Source organism: Vombatus ursinus, unplaced genomic scaffold (assembly GCF_900497805.2).
Source record: "Vombatus ursinus unplaced genomic scaffold, bare-nosed wombat genome assembly UNPS02014158.1, whole genome shotgun sequence".
NCBI classification, from domain to species: domain Eukaryota; kingdom Metazoa; phylum Chordata; class Mammalia; order Diprotodontia; family Vombatidae; genus Vombatus; species Vombatus ursinus.
Window position 1 is genome coordinate 6,902,931 of NW_020953936.1, and position 18,424 is coordinate 6,921,354.

Genomic DNA, 18,424 nt, shown 5'->3' on the forward strand with positions numbered 1-18,424 from the left:
TAAAATAAGAGCTAAATTTACTCATCCTCTACTTATATCTTAGGAAGTTATCAAGAGAGAATAACTTGGCGATGAGAGCTGCAGTGTAATGCTGAATTTGAAGTCAGAGGACCTGTGTTCAATTCCTGGTTCTTCCACTTACTCTCTTTGTGATCCTTAGGTAAATCTCTTCAATTTTTTGGTCCTCAGTTTTCTCAGCCATAAGATAGGGAGTCAAGCTCGAAGTTATCAAGATTTCTGTGGTCTCTAAAACCTACAGTCATCATCAGCATCCCCTTTCACAAGTATTTATAAGTAGTCACAGTGTAAATAGCACTATTCTAGCCTCTCTGCATGTTAGGATAGGGACAGGGAATGGAACTATGTTCTCACTGGTATAAGGAACTTCCAGGTGGGTAAACTTCTTTTCCAAAGGTAAGTTGGCACCTTCTCTGAAACTTACGATCTCAGAACATTGCCTCGAATAGTGGTGTCAAATTCAAACAGGAATGGAGGCCACTAATCCACACATAAGGATTCTCATGGGTCACATATTGACTTAAAAAATAAAATTTTAAAATATAATATTATCTATGTTTTATTGCATTTTTTGCTACATCTTTCCCAATTGGATTTTAATCTGGTTCTTGCTGTACCTAAGAAAATGCAGCTAGTATGTGTCAGAGGTAGCACTTGAACCCAGATCTTCCTGACTTGCTGTCTATTCACTATGTCATGCTTCCCACATGTATATTAAATAAGAGATAATTTTGACTATGGTAAAGGTGATTACCTTTTAATTGCATATTTCTAATTAGAAAATCCTTTTGAAATATTATTTACTACCTGAAAATCTTTTTGGTTCAATGTGCAGTAAATTACAGTCATGTGTTACAATGATTATTGCTGACAAGCATTTATTAAGCACTCTGGGCATTGTGCTAAGGACTGGATGTTGCAACAAACTTTTTATTATATTTTTTCTTGGAGGCAATTGGGGCTAAGTGACTTGGCAAGGGTCACACAGCGAGTAAGTGTCTGAAGCTGGAAATGAACTCAGGTTTTCCTGACTCCAGGGCCTGTGCTCCACCCATCATACCCACTAGCTGCCCCTACAATAAACTTTTAAAAATAATTAATTTTACTAAAGATATGATTCAAATTTCTCCAATAAAGAAGAGGCAGATATGATTATATGTAGAAAAGAGATAAGAAAAAAGAGACCATGAGTATAGCTAGGGAAACTGAAAAATGAATATAAAATGAATATAGCTGCAGGAACTGAGAAATAAACTAGACAACTAAGATGCAAATTTCTAAAGCTATGGACCATGTCTTTTAAATTCCACAAAGTACTATGCAAACAAAAAGACATTAAGGTACAGTAGAAAGACTATGGATTAGAATTGGGTTCAAACCCCATCTCTGGCATTTATCTGGTTGGCCTTGAGTAAGTCTCTGAAATTCTCTGACCTGTAGTTTCCTCATCTCCAAAATGAGGATAAATGATGATTCTTGTGTTTGTTTTTGTTCAATTGTTTTTTGATCATGTCCAACTCTTTGTGACCTCATTTGTGGTTTTCTTGGCAAAGATACTGCAATGGTTTGCCATTTCCTTCTCCAGATCATTTTACAGATCAGGAAACTGAGGCAAACAGGGTTACGTGATCTGCCCAGGATCACACAGCTAGTAAATGTCTGAGTCCAGATTTGAACTCAGAAGTCTTCCTGACTCCTGGCCCAGAACTCTATCTACCCAGCTGCTAGATTCTTGTATTGTCAGCATAGAATTATGGAAATTTTAAAGCTGAAAGGGATGGAATTTAGAGAATTTTTTTTCTGGTTCATTTTAATTCTTATAGATAAAGACATTGAAGCCTAGGGAGATCCAAAGAATTGCCTAAGGTCATGCCTAACAGAACGGGGGCAGGTTTCGATTTCTAGGTCAATATTCTTGCTATTTCTGTTTCTTAAAACTACAAACATGATGTGAAGTACTCAAATATGTGAAAGGCCTATGCTTTCTTCAGCACAGGGATCTCCATTTCTCAATGCAAGGCCAAATCTTCTATATATTTAATAATTAAGTCCTAGAGAGTTTCCCAAGGCACACGGAGTTTCAATGATTTGTCATACACGCAAATAAGTATCAGAGGTAGGATCTGAATCTTAGCCTTAACTTTAAGCCCTGTATTCTACTCACTGAAAGGTGATAGATAGGGTGTAACAGATAAAGCATTAGATGTGTCAGGATGAGCCACGTTTGAGTCCTGATTGTAGCACTAGTAGTGTGACCGTGAATAAGTCATGTAATCTCTGTGAGCCCAACATTTTCTCATTTGTAAAATGAGTATAGTATCTATACTTCACAAAGTTATCGAGGATAAAATCAGATTATGTGCAAAGTACTTTGGAAATCTGAAACCACTACAGAAATGATGGATAAGTTGATGATAATAATGGTGTATAGCTTGCTCTGTATATGTTTGTTTGCGTGTTGTTAGATTGTACCCTGTTTGATGGTCCCATTGTACCTATTAGATAGTCCCTTGAGGGCAGGGACTGTCTTTTGCCTCTTTTTCATGTCCCCAGCACTTAGCACAATTCCTGGTACAGAGTAGGTGCTTAAAAATGTTTATTGATTGATTGGTAGTGGTGCTGCCATGCTCTTTAAATGACATTTAATATAGTAGAGTAAGTTGATCGCTTTCAAAGTCATCGGATTTACCTCACAAGCAAATGGACATAATCACTCTATTTGGTGGCTACATTATTAAACTTTGAAATTCAAATACTCATGAAAACATGAAGGTAAACTGATTATCATGCTGTTCAGGCTTCCTTGTAAACATTTTCAGTCTCACTCATTTCACACCCTGCTCGTTCTGCCTCCATTTGTTTTCCATATGGTAAAGGGCTGGTGAGAAAAAAAACGACTCCGTCTTTGCAAGGAATGCGTATCACGTTGTTTGCTGCAGTCTGTTCTTTCCTTACTCAGGATTCACAGTCTGAATGGCAGTCGTAGGAAAAGCCATGGTTTGACAGCACTTGGTGTTACACGATCATTTGGAAATCTGAATTGGTCAGACAATTAAAGTCACTGCACTGGGGTCACGCTCAAATTCGACTCTCTTCGTGAAGCCCTTAGCCATAAGACAGATACCACTTCCCTTCTCTAGAATCTTCTTACACTTGGTTTTCATCTCCCATGTGTATATATGTTTTATTTTCTAATCAGAATTATCTGTGGCCATACCCTATCTCCCTAGTTAGATTGTAAACTGGAACAATAGGACAGCTTAACTTAAATCCTTTCTGCTAAAAAGGAATTCATTTTGTCCAGGTCTATTTTCAGCAAGTATGTGGAATAAGCTAGCACCTGATGTTGTCTACGGTTCCCAATAAGCTAGATTGACAGAGGACAGAGAGTCTGTCTTATCATTGTATCACCCCCAGGCCCTAGCACAGAGAATTGAACTATAAAATGATCAGTGAATATTTATTTTACTGAATTCAATCAATCAACGAAACAATGTAGTTTTGCGGGGGTGATGTAGATATAACCTCTAGTCATAATTCGAGTCTCCTTCTAACATAAAGGCATTAAATTAATCTTTCATCTTCAGAGTTGTCTAACAATAATTAAAATTAACTGGCACTCCAGAGCATTGGATCAGAGCTGGAAGGAACCTTAGAAATCATTTAGTTCAACTCTCTAATTAGACAGATGAGGAAATGGACCCAGTTGAATGATTTTCCCAAGGTCACACAGAGAGTGGCAGAGTCAAAATTATAACCATAGCCTCCAGGTTCCTAGGCTTCCTATACTCTTCTCACCATAACAAGTTGATTCTGTTTTCTGAGTAATTCATTAATTAAACAAAACAAGACAAAATTCCTGAATTTAGTCATGTAGGGGAGATGGTGGGAAGGTATAAATGTTGATATGAACTTGTAATTAATACAGTTTTGCTGGAATTCTATGGTTCTTAGCAAATACACTTAAGAAGTACAATATTAGTATATACCATAATACATCCCATTAGTACATACCAGTATTAGGATATACTATCACACTTTAAAATGTCCTCATGCTTCTTGGATTTTGTTGGGTTAAAAAGTTTTCATATTCACAATACTTCTCTTGATGCTGAACACCAAGTCAATTGCAGTATATATTGAGCATACAGTAGGTAAAAAGAATTCTGAACTCTAATGGTTTTCTGTCATCCTCTCTAACATGGTTTATTGAAATAGCTGTCTAATTAATAGCCTCTAATTTCCTCAAGTCTCTCTCCTTTCCAATCAGTTCCTCACGCATTTGCCAAACTGAAATTCATAAAAGCGTAGGTATGACTATGTCCTTTCTCTGCTCAATAAACACCAGGGGTTTCCTATTACAAACTCTTTGACATTTAAAGTCCTTCACATTATGGCCTTCCACTACTTTTCTAGGCTTTTTGCACATTACTCCCCTTTGTATACTTGCCATTCTTGCTAAACTGACCCTATTACTGTTTCTTGTGCACAATATTCCATTTCCCTTCTCTTTGACTTTATTCAGGCTAACTTCTATGTTAAGAGGCACTGTTTCCTTTCTATCTCTATGTCTTTATCTTCCTTCAAGACTCATCAAGCACTATCTCTATCTACGATCTATTCTAATCATCATAATTAGGGATTACTTTGAGATTGGGATTACTTTGCATAAATTTTTAATTTATTTATGAGGGCAGCTAGGTGGTTCAGTGGATAAAGCTCTGGGTCTGGAGTCAGAAAGATCTGAGTTCAAATCTGACCTCAGAAACTTACTAGTTGTATAACCCTGGGCATGTCACTTAACCTCTTGACTCAGTTTCCTCAACTGTAAAATGAGGATAATAATAGCACTTACTTCCCATGGTTGTGGTGAGGATCAAATGAAATAATAATTGTAAAGTTTAGTGTAATGCCTAGCACATAGTAAGTGCTATATAAATGTTATGTATATAAATGCTATAATTATTTACATATTTTTAATTTACTTATGTACATGTCAATCTTCACCTACTAGAATATGAATGCCTTGAGGGCAGAAGTAATAGATTCATAGGACTAAGACTAGAAGGGACATTAGATGACATCTAGTTCCCCCCCTCCCATTGTACAGGTTAGGAAACTGAAACCCAGAGAGGTTGCAACTTTCCTGAGGACACATAGGTAGTGAGCATCAGTGGTGGGATATGAACCCAGGTCCTCTGAGCCAAAGTTGGCAGTCTTTCCATTATACCATTCTGCATTCTTATCTTTGTTCCTGGTACACAGTAGGCCCTTAATAAATGCTTATTGAATTGAAATGAAGTTAATCTCTTCACCAATCCCATGCCATGAATGATATTGCTTTCTCAGTAGCCAGAGCAAATGAGGACTTTAATTAAAATCCTTTTTACTAAAGTTGAGGCTCACTTTTTCTAGTTCTATCTTTAATAAAGATGAAGAATCTGAGCTCCCAGCCTTCTGTGAGGTACTACAAAGACATCTTGACTCTAAGGTTTGTGTCAACTCAGGTTGGAAAGACCAAGGTAACATGAATGTCAAAGAGAACAACTGTGACTCTAGGCATTATTCACTGCAATGAAATTTATGAAATCCTTCTCAGCCCCTTTCAGAGGGGTCCAAAATGGGACCATCACTCCATGAACCACTGTAGCAAAAATAGTTCATTTTCCTTTCATTTCCTTCCATTTCTCAGTTGCATGTGTAAACAATTTTTAACATTTGTTTTTAAAACTTTGGGTAAGGAGTCTTTCTAAAGTTTTTTTTTTCTTTCTTTTTTTTTTTTACAATGCATAGAGACTAAAACAGTGAGTGCTTTATTTTTGTTTTAATGTCAGGAGAGGGTAGTTGAAAGCAAGGCAACTTTGCAGTGCTATGTCCCTAGAGACCTTAATATGTCATCTCACTTATCCAGTCAACAATTTTCATTCAAAAGAGCCAAGATTTTAATGCTTTTGGGGAAAACAGGCAATGTATTCCTTTTTATTGGAGGAACATTTTTAGTTAACCTGGCAAGGATTTTACCTTTCTCAAAATTTATATTTTCATTTTACTAAAATCCAAGTGTTCTTCGGGACAGACGTCAAACTTATATAAATATACCCAGTCTCAACTAAGTTTACACAAATGCATATGGTCACAAAATGTCACAATAGAAAAAGTTATTATTCACTTTATGAAAGGAATTTTTTAACTTTATGACAAGCATTCACTATAGAATTCCTTTAGTTAGCTCCCTTAGCATTTTTATAACGAGTTGATTTTTTAAAGATTTAGTTTATGTAAAAGGTTTTAGGTATACTTTAATTGCACAAATCGAAGAAAACATGTATTTAAAGATACTTGATCCACCAGCCCTCCACATTTAATTAAAAATCCTTAGAATCTCCTGCCTTTCCCTTTCATCAGAATCTGACTGACTAGTGATCAGGTTGTAGCACAATTTCCTAGAAGCAAAATGCCATGGACATCAGCTTTCCCGGCCAAATGCCTTCTACCACAACAAAGATATGCAGAGCATATAGATAATTCAACAGTCTTATCCCAAAAGAATCTCATTCTGTGTGTACTGAAACTCAACTAAATCATATGCTATATTCTTACCCTGTTAAAAAGCCACGATCTGCTGTGGATAGCTCTAAACTTTTTAGAAAATATTATAGTAAATATTATTAAAAATAAAAATTGCTGCAAAGAGACTCCAAAACTCACACCAAAAGTCTACTTATTTCAACCAAAAATGAATACAAAATAATTCCAGGGCTACAAAAAACTTGAATAATTCCTTAAATTTTCTGTGTAATATCTGACCTCTCCATATGGTTGTTGTTGTTGTTTTTTGGTGGAGGGGGAAGTTATAAATCTTATAAAATAAACATCCATAGCCACATACATTTTGTCTCTTTGAATAAATGATTCCTAGTCCTGGTTTTGTGAAATTTCAGAATATATGCAATTATCAAGATGTTACAAAGTTATCAAATAATTATTAAAACAAAATTAATTTAATTCATTTTAATTTAATGTATTTCATGCACTTTATTAAAGGAGTTAGAAGATATTTTGAAATAAGAAATAATGGGATGTAATAGCTCCAAAAAGTTAATAAAACACTAGTTGATCTAGTTTGCAGGCTTGGTGATAACTGGATAAATTAGGAGTAAACATGTTTTACTAGGCATTTACTCTCCCTCAAGGCACTGTGGTATAATAGATAGAGAGATGGATTTAGAGGGACTCTAAAGTCAGGGAGACCTGGATTCAAGTCCTCCCTATGAAACATACTTGTTGTGTGACCCTAAATGTTATTTAACCCCTCAGTGTACCAGATGGCTCTCTTAGACTGTAAGTGGGAGAGACATTGCCAATATTATTGGATGATGGCATTTTCTTCCTGGGAATTTTTTTAATTGCACCAATAAAATCATATATCAGGACTAAAAAAAAAAAGAGTAAAACTTGCTAAAATGAATGAAATTAGCATTCTTTCTTATTTCCCAAGAAGTCTTTCTTTTTTTAAAAAAATTCTATTAATTTATCTTTAGTTTTCAACATTCACTTCTACAAGATTTTGAGTTCCAAATTTTCTCCCCATCTCAGCCCTCCCCCCACCCCAAGATGGTGTACATTCTAAATACCCCTTCTCCTAATCTGCCCTCCCTTCTATCATCCCCCCTTCTCTTATCCCCTTCCACTTCTATTTTCCCATATGGCAGGATAGATTTCTATATCCCATTACCTGCATATCTTATTTCTCAGTTGCATGTGTAAACAATTTTTAACATTTGTTTTTAAAAGTTTGGGTAAGGAGTCTTTCTAAAGTTCTTTTTTTTTTTACAGTGCATAGAGACTAAAACAGTGAGAGCTTTAATAAATACTACTGAAATTTAAAGCTAGAAGGAGCTTTTGAGGCTATCTAGGGCAACTCTTTAATTTTACAGCTGAGAAAACTGAAGCCCAGAGAGGTTAGATAATTTGCCCAAGGTCACATAGCTAGTAAGTAGTAAAGCAAGAATTCAGATGCAGGTCCTCTAATTTCAACTCTTATCTTATTTTTACTATACTATATGAATTAAGGAGCCTCTAAAACTATCTTTCAGCGCATCTTGCTTGAGGATCCAAAAAAGAAGGCAAGGAGCCGCTATAATGTTTATACAAATAGCCATTATATACACAACAATTTTCATTCCACATGCTTATAGAAAACATTTGTCTCAGTGGGGACCTCAGAACTAAAGGAGGCAATTAGCTTGGAATTTATCTTCTGACTGTCCACCAGCTAATGCCACAGGGCAGTGAATTTTGGATGGAAAAACAGCCTATGTGGCTATAGGCCAACGTTAACAACTAGAGAAGCAGGACAGCTGCCCAAACATGTATAGACTGAAAAAAATAATGCTACAGTATATTTTATGTTCAGTATTTTGGGGGGCAGACTTCTACAAAGCTCCCAAAGCATGATAAAAATTTATGCAGCATAATAATAATGATGATAAATGACATTTAAATAGTGTTTTAGGATTTATAAAATTATCTTATATACGATACGTCTTTTGATCCTCATGATGCTGTTTGGTAGACTCTGTGGTTACTATTATCTACATTTTACCAGAGAAGAAACTGAAGCTCAGTGCAATTAAGGGTCTTGGTCAGGGTCATGTGACTAGGAAATGTCAGAAGTGGGTTTGAACTCAGTTCTCTGATGACTTTAAATCCAGGGGTCTCTCTAGGATGTCATGTTACCTCTCAATTATGCAATTTTTAACTTAAAAATACATGAATGTTTACTAGCACTTTTGAAGAAGAGCGAATGTATTAGGTAACAATATAAACACATCTTTAATTTGCTTTTCTACTCTTATTTTGAGTGGAAGCTAATTCCAATTAATATAGAGGCAGAATCATATCCTAGAAGGAGCCCTGGACTTGGAGTCAGGAGAGATCCATCTTCAAATCTCAACTCAACATTTATAACATTATGTGTGCCCCTGGACAAGTCACAAACTCTCAGAAGCTTAATTTTCTCATCCGTAGAATGGGGTTACTGTTGTTTGCAGTACCTACCTCACATGATTGCTGTGAGGAAAACTTTCTATAACCCTTATGGCAATATGTAGATGCTGCTAATATTGACAATATATTTACATCTCTGTCAAAGGAATTAACAATAGTGAAATGATTTAAAAGTTAACCTTAGAACATGACTTGCAAAAGAAAATATGTACTTGAACTATAAAATCATTGACATATCTCATCCATTAGTGATATGCTTTGCTGGGAAGTAAAAATTATTGTGATTTTCTTCTCATCTATTTTCACATTAAAATTAAAAATGGCATTTACATATAAAATTTCCATGTAAAATGGAATATCTGAATATAGCAAATTGGGCATAACTAAGGAGAATGGTCAGTTTGAATTAGTGAAAAATCTGAATTCTGACTTCTTTAGAAAAAATGCTATTTTATTATTTTTAAATATATCTGATTAAAAGAAAAATCCTCATTAAGGAATTTTCAAATTAGAGTCCTCATAGGACTTCTTTAATGAGCAGATAAGATTTATTTGTATCTAGCACACTGTTTTGTGTAAATGGTGTTGGTAAAGTTGTTTTGAGAGTGCTTAAAAAAGACGCTTTTCTTAAATAAGCACCACTGCCTCATGGTGATGACCTTGCAAGGCCTTTTGCAGCTCTAATATTTTGGTATGCATTGACACACTTATCAGGTACATATATGTAGATAGAAATAGACCCACATGTACACAAATAAACACGCTTAGACAAGTAATAATGGAAGAGAAGTCGTATATTGACAGTAAGGGATAACAGATGCAAAATCCAAGGGCTTCACTGGCATTTACAAAATATTAAGACAACCAGAGGAAGGCCTCCACCACACTGGGTAGATCATGTATGGAAAGATATGGACATGAATCAAATTACTTGCAAAGAGCTCCTCCATTTGTGAGATCATGGATTTGTTGAAATATCAAAGTATTTTACAGAAAGATTGGCAAAAGACACAATTCAGACAGATCGTGCCAAAAGCAATGTATAAAACTGGAAGGAGGGCAACAGATACACAGAAATGGGAAAGATCTGTGAAGATAGCAATAACAATAATAAGCATTTACATAGCACTTTAATGTTTGCAAAATATTTTACGGATATCTCCTTTATCCTTACAACAACTCTGGGTGCTATTATTATCCCCATTTTACAAATGGGGAAACTGAGGCAGATAGATGTTCAGTGGCTTGCCCAAGGTTACATAGCTAGTAAGTGTCTGAGGTTGGATTTGAACTCATTCTTCCTGACTAGGTCCACCTAGCTGGTTATTAGAATAAACTATTCTTTCCATTATTGACAGTGAAATTACCACATTTGAACTTTAACATCGTCTTCAATGTGTCACATGAGGAAAAAACGATACTAAGGAAAATAAAGACTGAAAAACTTCTAGACTACACTAGGTATATATAGAGGAGATTCATACTAGAGATGACAGGCTTTTCAGGACACTAAAGGATCAAAATATCTGAAAGAAGGAATTAGAAATGATTAGAAAAGATCATTAGTATGGAAAAATAAGGTAACCAAGAAAATATTAGTAACTACTGACCCATATAGCAACTTTCCCATTTCTACATAAAAGTAACTTTATGGACTACCTATACATGTATTGTGGGTATCCTTGAAGAAGGGATCACCCAAGCTTTCAAAAATGATGTTCTATGAGAGATGACATCTTTATGGTCACATGATTGACTGTAAGATGCAGAGAATACAAAATACTACCATCCTTATTATAATCTGCAGCACTGGAGGGAGTACCCATATCAAGAAGAACCATTCATAGGTGATTTATGATCACCACCATGATGTGATGGAATCACTAACCATTACAATTTTCTCTTTCTCTCTCTCTCTCTCTCTTTCTCTCTCTATCTCTCTCTGTCTCTGTCTCTGTATCTCTCCTGCCTGTTAATGCAAATCACCAAAACTACCATTTTGTTGGGAGTCAAATATGCTAAAAATGAATACTTGTGAAATGACTGATTATGACACAATATTTGTGGGTTATACACTCTAGCGTTTCTAGTCTGAGCTGTGTTACTCACTAGCTTGTGACTTTAGCTAAGTCACTTGCCTCTGAATGCTTCACCTCTAATACGAAGATGACAAAACTTTACCTCCCTCACAAAGCCCTTGTGAAGGTCAAATGAAACAATACATGTGTATGCTCAGGTTATAATGTCTTTCTGAAGAGAAACAATTTTGATAGCAAGAAGATTCTGATTAGTGTGAATAATGAACTTCTTGAAGTGATCACATGTATTTGAGTTCACACAATTCAAAATTATGACTATATGAAATGTGATCGTTGATTCCAATTCAATGGAAACACACAGTGCAAATTAGAATTAACATTACCACTTCACAGGCTTCATTATACACACAAACTGAGGCCTGTCAAATACATGTGATCACTTCAGGAAAAGAAAATTATCATCAGTGTCATTTCTGTTCTTCACCATCATTTTGTGACATCTGCAAAAATAGTTGTTACCATATTTTACTGGCAAGGACTTATGTAAATTCAATAAATATTCTTATTATTTTCTTTGTGATAAAATCCCACCCTTATGCCAACATTTGTTTTATGTATACATAAAAATTCACCCAGATGCTGGTATGACAACTTTGCATATGTATTTGCTTCTCTGTTTAAAACCAGCCTCAAGAATATATTTGTGTTAGTCTCTAAATCTCCATAACCACATTTCAGTACATAAAATGTAATTTTGTAGCCAAATAATTTCATAAATTTACTTTTCCTGTACTATATTTACCTGTTCCATAATCCCTTTCTGCCTGCAGGTCAAATTGACCATGAAAATATGAGAAATTGTCTGACCCATGTTAATAAAGATACGGTATTATGTTTTAGGATATATTTATTATAACATATCCAAACAAATCATTGAATAGCAGAAGCCTCAAGCACAATTCAGTGATGACCATGTGTTTTTATGAATCCAGATTGCTTTCTAGCCAGCCCAATAGAAGCTCATCTACATAGGGCAAGAGGACTGGCTGTGCCAAACTGTGTTATCAAATCTATCAGTCCGTAGTTGACTTACTCAAAAGGTACAGTAACGTGGCCTTATTGATAAAAAAGTATAATGCTCTGCTTTAACAATTCTCATGTAACTTGAAAATTGCACTAAAAATATGAAATGCCCATCCAGTTCTCATAACAGCTCTCAGGTATATAGTTATTATAGTGTCCATTTTTACAGAGGAGGACAAGGAGACTCAGAGATGTCAAGAGATTGGCTCATGATTACACAGTTACTAAGTGACAGAGGTGAGATTGGAACCAAGGTTTACCTTTAATGTTAACTTTAACTTTAATTTTAACTTTAGCACTCTTTCCACTATACTGAAATGCCTCCCACTAGGCTGCCAAATGGTAGCATGGTATAGAGAAGTGATCTGCAAAGTGGGAACCATTGCCTTATCTCAAGAGGCCTGGACTCACCCCAGTGGGTGTGTGAGAAACAAATTGGAGGGTGGGAAGTTGAGTCACATTCCTATGATCACTCCAGCTTATCTCCGACAAAAACACCCTTGTCCTCCAACAATCCCCTACCTATGTTGTGCAAATTCCTGATGTTGTCCCTTTTGAACTGGGCAGTAGCCTCTATGGACACTTTACTTCTCTCTAAACATTTGAAGGAGTAGTGGTTATAAAGATTTTGTGTATAATGTTTATGTCAAAATATTCATGTGAATAGCCTTTTGTATTATAATTCAGTAGTGTGGGGCACTAATGATGTGGAAATTCCCATTTTCCATGTTGATCTCAACTGATCTATGACTTAGTAGCTAAGAGCAGTAGCTCTGGAGGTGCTTTTAATGAAATTCTATCCCTGTCCTGTGCCCTCAGATCACCTTATGGCTTTGGCAGGCACCCTTGGAAGACTGCATCTACATTTTGGGGCAGTGAGTGGTGAGTAAGAGTTCTACCTACCCTCTTTTTATTTTGAGTGGTACTGAGTAAACAACAAAGGATGTGTAGGCATGGATGTGTTGTAATCTGAATCTCAGATATGATGACTTTGTCTACCCCCCTCCCAAACGCTATTCTTCCAGTAACCTTCACAACTTCAGTTTCATCCTTAACTCCACTCCTCCTTAGCCCACACATCCAATCAATTGCCATATCTTAATGGTTCTACCTTACCATTTCTCACACCTGCCCCTTCTCTCTCCTTTCCCAGCCATCAGGTAAGGCCAGGGACCCATCACATTTCACCTGGCCTGCTGTAACTGCCTTCAATTGGTTTCTTTACCATAAATATTTCCCTTCTCCAATCCATCCTTCATACAGCTACAAAGGGATTTTCCTAAAGTACCGGTCTCTCCATGTCACTTCCCTGCTCCCATGTCACTGGCCTATGATTAAAAGTCATCTTAAAAATTACTATTTTGGTATAAGTTTTCTATTAGGAAAGTAGAACATGTATACAGTTTATAAGTAAGTAATTACATCTATTGGGGGTATATTCCCTTTTTTATTGATAGGGTGTATGATAGAAAAAATGGATAAAGCTGATATAGAGAATAGAATGCTGGAATTGGATTCAGGATGACTTGGGTTAAAAACTCACCTCTGACATTAACTAGCTGTGTGACTCTGGACAAGTCTCTTGACCTTTATGTATCTGAAAAAAAAACTTGCCTAGGGCTTAGCTACTAAGCCATAGATCAGTTGAGATCAACATTGGTGATGGGAATTTCCACACCATGAATCCCCCACACTACTGAATTACAATATGAAAGACTATTCACATGAATATTTTGACATAAACACTACACATAAAATCTTTATAACCACTACTCCTTCAAATGTCTAGAGAGAAGGCAAAGGCTAAAACTAAATTATCAATACTAACAAATATTTCATTTTCAGTTCTGAGATGAATGTTGTGAATGAAGTATATCATATATCCTATTATTTTTTTTTAGTCCAAATCTGTGATTTTCTTGGTCTACAGAACTGTACTGAAGGTGAGGCAAGGGATTCTTTCTACCAATGTAGATAAGGAATTGTTCTGGGGCTTAGACTTTCAGAGAGTTGCTTAGGACACCAGGATGGTCATGGTCACAAAGTCAGTATATGTCAATGACAAGACTTAAACCCCAGATCTTCTAGACTCCAAGGCAGGCTCTTTATGCACTATACCATGTTGTCTCCTACATGTACCACACTAGATAAATGCATAATAGGCCATACCTTTACTTAGGAAGGCCTGTGAGGCAGGAAGAATTTCAAGGGGGAAGTCCTAAGCTATGAAGCAAATAGTATTGTAAACCACATGGGAATTAGAGAATGCTGCTAGATGGTACCATGTTGATAGCTAGAACATAAAGGTTTCTTTGTTCCATATATAATGGAAGGTTTTCTGTTGGTGATATGGTTCCTGGTAACCCCATGACCCTATACAAAGCACCTTTTGAGGCAGCTTTCTGCCTCCTCAAAATCTGGTGGATCCCTCACTCGATGTAAGCTGCTTTCCATCAGCTGCCACTCCAGCATTTGTCCCCATGATGGAACAAGGATAAAGTTGGACATTTGGCCATAAATTCAATATACATCCTTGTCTTGTGTTAGCTGCATCCTTATGAGCCATATGAACCTATTTTTTTTATAACCCTATGTTTGTGTTGGGTAAGTAATTTCTAGTTTCCCAGTATCTGAGGTCATAACAGCTGCTAGCTCATGACTACATAGAACATACCATACTCTTGCAAGGCTATTACCTGAAACGACTTTGTCAACTGGGCTATTGGCTCAGCTCTTACTCACTATTCACCACCCCTTAGTGCAGACCCTGTCTTTCAAGAGCACCTTCCATAGCCACGTCCACAAGGTGATGGAAGGAGGGGAGGCAGAATGTGAGGGTAGAATTTTTTCTACTGGCACCTCCATATCTGCAGCTCTGGGTGACCTGAGAGGCTAATGTCCAGCTCTGAAGGTTATATAATGATATGTTTGCTCAATTGTTATTCATGATGCACTGCATATTATCTACCATGACCCATGACTCTACCACAATTTCACAAATGGCAGATTTGAAATTGTAAAAGAATATTGGTCTAAGTGAATGAAAAAGAGAAAAAAGAACACGCAACCAACCTTTGCATCATTCTCTGCTGCTGCTGCTGCTGATGTGGTTGCAGTTACTTTCACGACTTTGTTTCTATTTAGCAGTTGCTTCACCCATGCTTCCACCTGAACGTTGAACTTCATGAAAGTCACATAGCAAATATAAGCTGTTAACAGCAACAAGCTCTCCCACCATGTGATGAAATTATCCAGAAAAAAAATTATAAGCATGATCAAGTCAACAATATAAAATGAGACATCCCTAAAGAGTGGCCACCAGGTGAGGTTTAGGATCTCTCTTGAAAACAGTGCACACATCCCAATAACGAACAGGATATTGAATACTGCTGAGCCTACAATTGTGCCAATGCCAACGTTGCTATGAGCTATGAAGACTCCTATCAGAGATGTGAAAAGTTCTGGAGCTGAGCCCCCAGCAGCCATGAAAGTAGCCCCTGCTACATCATCAGAAATGGCCAACTTTTCAGTGATGACAGTCAGAGAAGGAACAAAGAATTCATCACAGACTATGGCTAAGGCAATGAACATATAGATCATTCCGAGGACATGGAGAATTACTGCACCTCTTCTTCGCTCCTGAAGGGAAAAGAGGTCTCTTGGGTAGTCTCCTTGAGGATGTTCAGTTGCATTTACGTATTTTGTAGGAAGTGGCTCTGGAGTACCATCCTGAACCTTCTCCTTTAAGTCTAACAGAGTTCTTTGATGGTATCCAGCCATTAATTCTGAATGACCTAAACTGTTGGCCCGATCTGTGCTGTGTGTCTCTATCTTGAAAAAGGCACTAGTTGAAAGTGAGAACGTGCAGATGGCCATTATGCCCATGAACAGCCCTACAATGCGTATTTGTCTCAGTTTTTTCCAGACATTCTGGTGCTTCCTGCAGCCAGACAGTGATTTATCCAAGCACCATTCTTCAATAAATCTAGTGGTGAAGGTTTGATGCAGGGCCATTCTGTGTCTTCCAGTGGATATGGTGGTTTCCAGGTTTGAGGATCAATCAGATTGCTCTTTCATACTTTTTCCTGATATTTTTTAGGTTAAAAATGGTGCTTTCGATGTTCTTCTATAATCAAGTGCTTTTTTATTTCGTGTGAAAACCACTCTTCATTTATGCTTTAAAAAGAATATAAATGATGAGTTAACAATAATAATATTAAACATAAACAATTGACTTTTAAAAAGCAATTCTGCACAAGTGATGAAATGCTAAATGAAATAAATCTTACACAATTGGCATAAGCAAAAAAAAATAAGATTTTTATTACCTCTACTAATGTCTGCTTAATTTTAACATTAAATGGGAACCAGCAACAAAATCTGGTGGATCTACCAGTAATCACATGCTTTTAAATCTCTCGAAGATAAATTACTCCTCCCTCTCATCTTTCAGCATCCAATATTGCAGCACAAGAGAAAAGCTTCCCAGGAATGGAAAACTATGTGAGAATGTGCCATGGTGGTAAAATGCACTACTAATAATTATTCATATTATACTATGTGGTTATGTGATAGCACACATCCAACAATTCTGAACTCAGGGGTAATCACAACAACAAATCAATCCAAAGCAAAAATTTCTAAAGCTCACCCTAATATTCATAAATAAATTTGAATAGATATGGGAGGGTAGGGTTGGAAATGATGTTGATCATTGATTCAGGAATGCAAATTTTCATAGTGTGAATTTTCTTTATCAAATCAGGCATATTTTATGGATGAGAAAATACACCTTTTAAACATTAAGTTTAGAGGAATGTGTCCAGATTTAATGACCAAATAAAGATGCTTACACTGAAAGCTTTTATTTTGTAACCTTCAGACTTACTGAAGAATAGAAAAGGTTTAAAATAAAACCTCGATGCCTGATTGAAATGAAAGTCAACTCCATAAGGAGGCTAACTGTCACTGGTTGTCAAATCTGCATTTTGTAAACATTTTGATTAGATAAGCTCTGCATTCATTTCCATAAACATTTAGCAAAAATACCATTTGCAAAGTGCAACTGAACATAGATTAACTATAATAGCAAGTTTTTCTATTGCCTTTCACTTAACAGGAGATCTAAGAGCTATCTGACAAAGCAGAATATATTCTGCTTAAAAACAGACACCCTTTAAAAGAATATTTCTCCAAATCAACAACCTCACTTTAGAGGCATCCATAGAGAATACCTCAAGTATAAGGAAGTCAAAGATATCCTAAACACTAAGAGTAGTCTGGACTCAAGTTTTTAGAGCAGACTGAGACAAATCAGGGAAACAGAGCTGCTACCCCCATTATTAGCCCAATTAATCATGGATATTCCTGGACTGACTCTAGATGGTGGAGCTTTGCAGTCACAAAGGGCTAAGGCTTCAGACACATCTAACTGATCTGAAATCTCAGGGCTCAGCTCCTGCTCCACCCAACCCCAGCTCAGGCCAGGTATTTTGCAAACCCACTCTCCATCCCTTTCTCCAGTGTACTCCTCTGTTTTCTTTCCTATGCAGAGAGCTGCACCCACTCGCAAAAGTGCGCCACAGACCTCACCACAACTTTGTAACTTTGCCCGACAGGGTCTCAAACTTTCCCTTGTCAGTCTAACAGAAAAGAAAAACAGAAACAGACAGTCAACAAGCTCCATTCTAGAGGAAGAACTGGAGACCCCACCAAGTATTATATTTTTATGATCACATCTGTGTGTGTTTGTGTTGTGTTGTGTTGTGTTGGAGGATGCTAAATGTTTGTCTCTCCAACCTCCGATTGCCCTCTCCAAAAGCATCTGTGTCCCTCACTCTTCCCACAGGGACGGAACCAGCGAAGTGAGTGTGGGGTTGCCAATCGGCCTGCAATTGACTAGCTTGGCAGGTATTTTATCAAAGCAGCCAGATGCTTCTTACTGGGGTCTCCTGCTATGGCCGGCTTTCCTTAGGTTTGATTTTAATAACCTTAGCTACACCATCTCCCAAAGTGGTGAGGTTGGGGTGTTAGGGTTTTATGCATAGGAGGATAGAGGATGATCGAGGTTCTGTTTTGGGTGTCCGGAAGACATCTGGTGAGGGGAGGGAGTTTGCCAACTATTTTTTGGGGGGGAGGGAAGAGCCCCCAGCCCCCACCCAATGTCTCCCACATTTGAACCACCTGTGAGGCTCGAACTCCTAGGAAGGAGCTATGGGCAAGAGGGATGGGTTTCCGGAGAGCAGACTGCTGTGACCTCTTTCCCCACCTCCCCC

At 37.0% G+C, this 18,424-nt stretch overlaps 1 protein-coding gene across 1 annotated transcript in view; it reads right to left on the minus strand.

The window, feature by feature from the left end:
* SLC24A2 (solute carrier family 24 member 2) overlaps positions 1-16,163 on the minus strand; it is a 301,039-nt gene extending 284,876 nt beyond the window's left edge. The window contains exon 1 of the mRNA XM_027859099.1: positions 15,222-16,163. Within this exon, the coding sequence (XP_027714900.1) occupies positions 15,222-16,163 (942 nt within the window). The remainder of the gene's footprint in view (positions 1-15,221) is intronic.
* Positions 16,164-18,424: the final 2,261 nt, after the last annotated feature.